Source organism: Echinops telfairi, unplaced genomic scaffold (assembly GCF_000313985.2).
Source record: "Echinops telfairi isolate 266 unplaced genomic scaffold, ASM31398v2 ScPeMD7_7466;HRSCAF=8504, whole genome shotgun sequence".
Lineage (NCBI taxonomy): Eukaryota > Metazoa > Chordata > Mammalia > Afrosoricida > Tenrecidae > Echinops > Echinops telfairi.
In genome coordinates, this window is record NW_022111366.1 from 7,291,949 (window position 1) to 7,298,298 (window position 6,350).

Consider the following 6,350-nt stretch of genomic DNA (forward strand, 5'->3'; position numbering starts at 1 on the left):
GAGGGACCCTCCCATACAGGCAGACCGTCTAAGTCAACCTCCTCTGAAAATGTGCTCCTGTAACCACACTTGTTGGGAAACGAGAATGCACCGTGTAGACAAGCTCCGGGAAGGAGGGGGACCGGTGCACTCCCGAGGTTGGAGCGAAGTGACCGCATCTAAACCATGCCCAGGTCCTTCCTGCACCCACGGCGGAGACTGTTTGCCGCACCTACCGTCTACATTGTAGACTTTGAGGCCGGCCATGTGCTTGGCTGCTCGGAATTTGGAGGCCGTGAGGAGGTTGGGGTTATAGATGGTGAAGTCTCTGTAGTAATTCTCCAGCACCACCAGGGCCGCTCGCTGGATGCTGAGAAGAGAAGGTACAGTCATTCAATGGAGAGCTTTCGGACGGACGAAGCGGGTCCAAAGTGAAAACCTTCCCTGTTTGTGGCGGGTACGGTCAGGAGACACAGGGGGATGTCACAGAGAGGGGGGGTCTCATCCCAACTCTGTCCCCAGAGGAGGATCTAAGACAGAACTAAGCCCTGTGGCTTAGTGGCTCCCCAGTGCCTCCCCAGCCACGTGCTCAGCTGCATCTCACCCAGCCCAGGGTGACCAGAAGACATCACTGCGTCACTTAACATCTGTACAAATCACACAAGCTTTCCTGGTTGGCCATTTACCAAAGGAGCCCTGGTGGTGCTGTGGGTTAAGCACCAGCTGCTCTGAGAGAAAGAGACAAAGTCTTGGCTCCTGTACAGACTGGGCGTCTCAGGAAGAAGCCTTAGGGGCCATTCGACTCTGCTCTATCGGGTCGTTGTGCGTCAGAATGAACTTCACGGCAGTGGGTCTGGTTTTGTTTCTTTATTCCCTCCGCCTGCAAAAAAGAAGGAACTGAGGCCTCAGAGGGGTCAAGACATGAACGGATGGGCATAGAGCTAACAAGTCATAGAACAAGCTGGAGCCACGTGTCTTGGGTCCGACGTCACAGCGGATCCTCCCTGCACCCCTGGGCGTGTCTGGTTGATCAGAAGCATTACAGCCACACAGGGCAGGACCCACCTCCAGCAACCAGGAGGCAGGCACCGGCATCGGAAACCAAACCAAGCCACACAGCCAGCTCGCACCCACGGCAACCTCATGTGTGACGAAGATCTGCCGCACAGGGTTCTCTTGGCTGTAAGCTCTCAACAGGAACTGACTGCCAGGCCTTTCTCACTCAGTGCCGCTGGGTAGCTTTCCCTGCCACTGTTGGGTGCAGATCCTAGAGCGCTTGTAGCTTGCAGGCATCCTGGGAGGCATTAGCCATGGGTTGATCCTGGCTCCTCTTCTGCCTGTCCCTCCTACCACCCCCTCGGCTGGTCTACGCGCCCTGAGCTCTCTCAGCTGGCTGTCCTCTTTCTTGGTCCAGACTTCCTTCTGCCTCTTGGACCAACCGCTGTCTCTGGCCCTCAGTAGAGGCCCTGCCTCAATGTCCTGTGATCTCGCATGTACTCCTTCCTGGGACCCTCAGAGCTAGAGCGCGGGCTACGCTCTGATTCTTGCCTTAGTTATCTAGTGCGGTGGGAGAAATGCATTCTCTCACAGTTTAGGTCTCGGGTCCTGGCTCAGAGAAAGGCATTCTCTCTGTGTCAGCTCTGAAGCAGCGGCCTCAACTTACGAGGGTCTGTTCGACTCCTGTCTTCATGGAGCCTGGTCCTTGCCTCCACTCCTGTCTAATCTCGTTTATGTGGCAAAAGACTAGAATCACACAGGCATCTTGCTCTGGCCCCACCACGTGAGCATAATGAAGACAGCGCATTCTCAAGCGGGATCACAAGCGTACGGGAGTTAGGGTTTACAACGCAAGACAGTTGGGGGCATCATTCCACCCATGACCATTCCAGCGGCTCAGACCAGTGTGCGCACTTGGAAACTGGCATTCCAGCGTGCACACTGATGCTGTCTTCCCTCCTCTGTGAGCTCCCTGCGCCCCGCGCCCTTCAGGGAGGTGGGCTCCATTCTGAGTGCAGATGCTACTCACTCCTGACGGTGAGCAATGCATCAGAGAGGATTTGCCCTCACCCTACTGTTGGGGAGCCGAGGCAGGGGGAGATGACCAGGGAGAGGCCGCTCTGGAGAACAGAGCCAGGGAGCAGGCAGGTCAGAGAGGAACCTGAAGCCAAGATACTCAAAGATAAAAATAATGCATGAGTCCTCAATCCTCTTTCCCCTGCCGCTGCAGGGGGATTCGCAGCTCTCTTCTGTCCCTGCTGCTGCAGGGGGATTCGCAACTCACTGCAGGCTCTCATTCACTGCTCTGAAGCGTGCCTGGCTGCCTCACACCAGGCCTGGTTTGACGCTGCATCTTAGGATGCTGCCAGTCCGGCCTGGGTGAGACAGCTGAGGTCACCCATGCAGGGCAGTGGCCACTTCAAAGAGCGGCTTATGGCGCCAACAAGGGTGTGTTCCTATGTCATCTCCTGAGGCCATCACAGCCCTCTGAAGTATCAATTAACATCAGGCCACTTCACATGCAGGAAATGGAGGTGGAGGACTCGCTGACCCCACACCACAGCTCACACTAACAGCGAGCTGAGCAGGCGTGAGCAGCAGGGCGGGGGCAGCTCCAGGCTGGATTGCTGAAGGGGTCTATCAGATGCATCCTGGTCCTGATACCTTCCACTCTCGCCTCAGTCAGCAGCCACCACGGTGCTACCACATGCTTATTCTGACACTCTTTCCCTCGGAGTTCCTGTCTCAAGCAATGGCTTCGCAAAGGCTTCGTGTACAGCTGGTTTACCAGAGCCCCCGCATAAGTCGGTGCTGGCCCGAGACTCCAGACAGAGCACTGAGTGGCTCCGGGGCTGCCCCCTGCACGGGCACGGCCTTGTGCCTACATCTGAGGCTGGAGACACTGTCTACCTGCACCCCTGCCCACTACCCTCCTTGGGTTCTGGCCTCCAGAGTTTACCCTAGAGTCTTAAAAATCATCTAGAAGCCAGTCCACCAGTGGCTGCCTTCAGAAAAGGGTCCTTTCTCCGAGTTGGCACTCAGCATTGACCTGACACGCACGCACACTTGTGGGGGGCCGTCTATCACCGCCAGGAGACCGCCAGCGAGGCCAAGCTAGTACCATGGACGCACACGGTTCCCCACAACAAACCCAGTTTGAAAGTCCTAGCCATTCGCTGACTCAAGCGCTCACTCATCACCCTCAGAGTTGAGACCCTGTGCTTGCCAAGCACTGAGAAAAGGAACAGACCAGGACAGCGATAAAGAAGCAGTCTTCCCGTGGGCAGCCCTAACCTGGAGCAAAAGGCCCCGGGAGCGCAGAGGCTCAGGCTGGGCGGGCACAGCCAGTAGCTTCTGACCGCCTGGAAGCCGCTGAGGGGCTGGGATGGTATAGGCCCCGGTATAGGCCCTGCTTCAGGAAGGTGATTTCTGCATCCTCTAGGGCAACAGGGGGTGCGCTCTCTGGCTAAAGCCTGGAAGGGTTGAGGGGTGAAGCTCACAACCAATGTCCCTGAGCTGCGGGACATGTGCGAATTGCTGAAGGGGTCTATCACCTGCTGTGTATACTTTCATCTAAAAAAATAATCATAGTCAAACAACAAGTGACCCAATTGTACCCTACACTTGACTCTCCACTGCCTCCACACCCGCTGCTGCCGAGTCAACGCCAACTCCTAAGGACCTTACAGTGACCCCGGCAACGCCACCACCACCACCAACCTCACTGCAGGCGTCAACAGCAATCCTACAGGACGAGGAGAACTGGCCCTCCGGGTGTCCGAGACTGTAGCTGTTGACACTACTGCAATGCAAAGAAAGCCCATCTTTCTCCCCAAGCTTGCTGGTGCTTTTGAACTGTTTGCCTTGTGGCTAGCAGCCCAAAGCATGACCACTTCACCACCAGGGTTCCGCGGTGACTCTGTGGGGCAGGGTAAATCAGCCCCGCAGACTCTCCAAGGCTGTATCTTTATGCAAGGGGTCTGCGCTAGTGGGTTTCACTGCTCATTGACCTTTCACCTTGCAGCTAACCACTTAACCCACCATGTTGGCCGGGCTCCTTACACTCCACAAAACCACTCTGTGCTGTTCGCTTGATTCTGACTCGCAGTAACCCAACAGGACAGAGTAGAATTTCCCCTGTGGGTATGCAAGGCTGGAAGTCTTTACAGAAGCACACAGCCTCAGCTTTCTTCCACGGAGCAGCTGGTGTTTCAGAACTGCTGACCTTGTTGTTAGCCAGCAAGTAACCCACTATGCCACCAGGGCTCCTTCTTACACTATGGACATGGACACTTCAGCCAACATCTCTAGGGGCCTGGCTTCTAGCAGAAAATAACTTTACAAGTAACAGTCAAAAGTCAATTTTCAGACGTTATTCTTAGGTTTGTCTTTAAAGTAAAACTATCTTTGGTGGGGTTTGATGTCCGTTTTCAGCCAGGCCACAAGGAGGATCCCAGGAAACCACAAGTCAGCAGGCTCCGGGGAGGCGAGAGGAAGAACGGCTAGATTGGATCTCACATCTCAACTCCTGCAGGCTTCAGCCAGAGAGAGCCATCCTGCTGCCTGGAGGACCACGTGCCATCCACACCCAGGGGGTCCTCAAAAGGGGCAAGCACCATAAGCCCCAGGGCTCTAAGTTTACAGCCCAGCTCAGACCAAGGGCCGGGCAAGTGTTCAGAGGTGGGGTGGGAACATCGGACAGGGGCCACAGGGATTTCCCACGAGGGCCTTCCAAGGCTGGAGAACCTTGTCAGAAAGACCGACCAAGGGAACAAGCTCAGCAGCCCTTTTCTTCCCCCAGCATGCTCACTGCCACAGGGGACTCAAGTGAGTGGGACCTGCCAAGGTCCTGGGTCCTGCCTGGCCTCCCAGGCAGATCAGCCATCCTTGGAGCTGAAGGGGTCACTGGAGAACTTGATCAAGGCCCCCGAGGTTTGTGCACAGGCTCGCCTGGAGAACATGGCCTGGTGCATCCCCCACGTTGCTGGAACTATCAGCGAATGAGCGTGCCCACGTCACTGAAAAGAAAGCAACACATCACTCCATTGCCTCCTGAAAAATGCGTGACGTTAGTCTGGATTGCAACTGCATACACATTTTCTTGCGCCTTTTAAAGAGAGCGAAGGGAATCTGACTCAACACTGTTGATGATGGAGGGTGAGGATTACCCCTTTCCGAGCAGTGCCGTAGTTTGTAGTGAAAACAACGGATCTCACGTTGGATTGCAGTCTGGTTGGTCAAGTCTTGTTTTGTATGTGTTTTCTGTATTCCTCCATGACTTCTGGCCACCCAAGGCATGCCTAGTTGTGCACCTACCTGCCTCTCATAATCTTCTGCTCTCCTCTACTCTCGACTTGGTGTGACTAGAGAGAATGGGCTTACCAAGTGCTCTACGTGGTGTAAGTTACAGTAAAAGCGCCTGTGGTCAAGTTCATTTCAGAATCTAAGGCCTTTTTATTTCACTTATGGCTCCTGATTCACGCTCTGTAGTTATGTTTGTGAGGTAACCAAGTTTAGGATAAAGATGATACACTACTCATGTATTATTGATGAGGACCCTGGGTGGTATAAATGGGCTGGCATGAGACTACCAACTGAATGGTTGACAGTCTGAGTCTGTCTATAGGAGCCTCGCAAGAAGGCCTAGTGAACTGCTTCTGGAGGTCACGGGCGTGAACACCCTCTGCAGGAGACCGATTCTGCACACATGGTGCCACTGTGAGTCGCACTTGACTCTGGTTCTGCATTGGAAATCCACCGGGGGTCGCTGAGTCGGCACTGACTCCATGACAGTGAGTCTGGTTGGATTTGGACAGTGCAGAAGGCACCTTGGTGGCGCAGCCGGGTAAGCATTGGACTGCTCACCGGAAGATCAGTGGTTTGAATCCCCCAGCCGCTGTGAGGGGGAAAGTTGAGACTATCTGCTGGTCTAAAGGGGCACAGTCCCAGAAGCTCAATACAGGATTGCTATGAGTCAGAATGGACGTGGTGGCAGTGGATCTGGTTTTAGTTTTTGGTTGGAGCCCGCTAAGTACCTGGGTTGCTGTAATATATAGGCCCCACGATAAGAGAATGTGGGGAGTCCTCTTCACTCAACGTTAAGCTTCAGTGTTCTTCCTGGGTCTCTCTCTTTACCGCCTGTGTTAGTCCGGGTAGACTAGAGAAACAAATCCAGAGACACTCATGTGTGTGCAAACAGAGCTTTATATCAAAGAGTAATTGTATATTAAGAGAACATCCCAGCCCAGTCCAGATCAAGTCCTTAAGTCTGTTTTTAGCCCGTATGTCTGATACCAATCTATATATTCCTCTTCAGACGCACACAACACATGCAATGACAACAAATGCGGGAAGATCACAGGCCAGTGGGTGGA

The 6,350-nt window shown here is 54.3% G+C and overlaps 1 protein-coding gene across 1 annotated transcript in view; it reads right to left on the reverse strand.

Moving 5' to 3' along the window:
* VANGL1 (VANGL planar cell polarity protein 1) overlaps window positions 1–6,350 on the reverse strand; it is a 60,446-nt gene that overhangs the window by 9,378 nt on the left and 44,718 nt on the right. Inside the window, exon 5 of the mRNA XM_013007782.3 lies at window positions 216–349. Coding sequence (XP_012863236.1) covers window positions 216–349 — 134 coding nt within the window. The remainder of the gene's footprint in view (window positions 1–215; window positions 350–6,350) is intronic.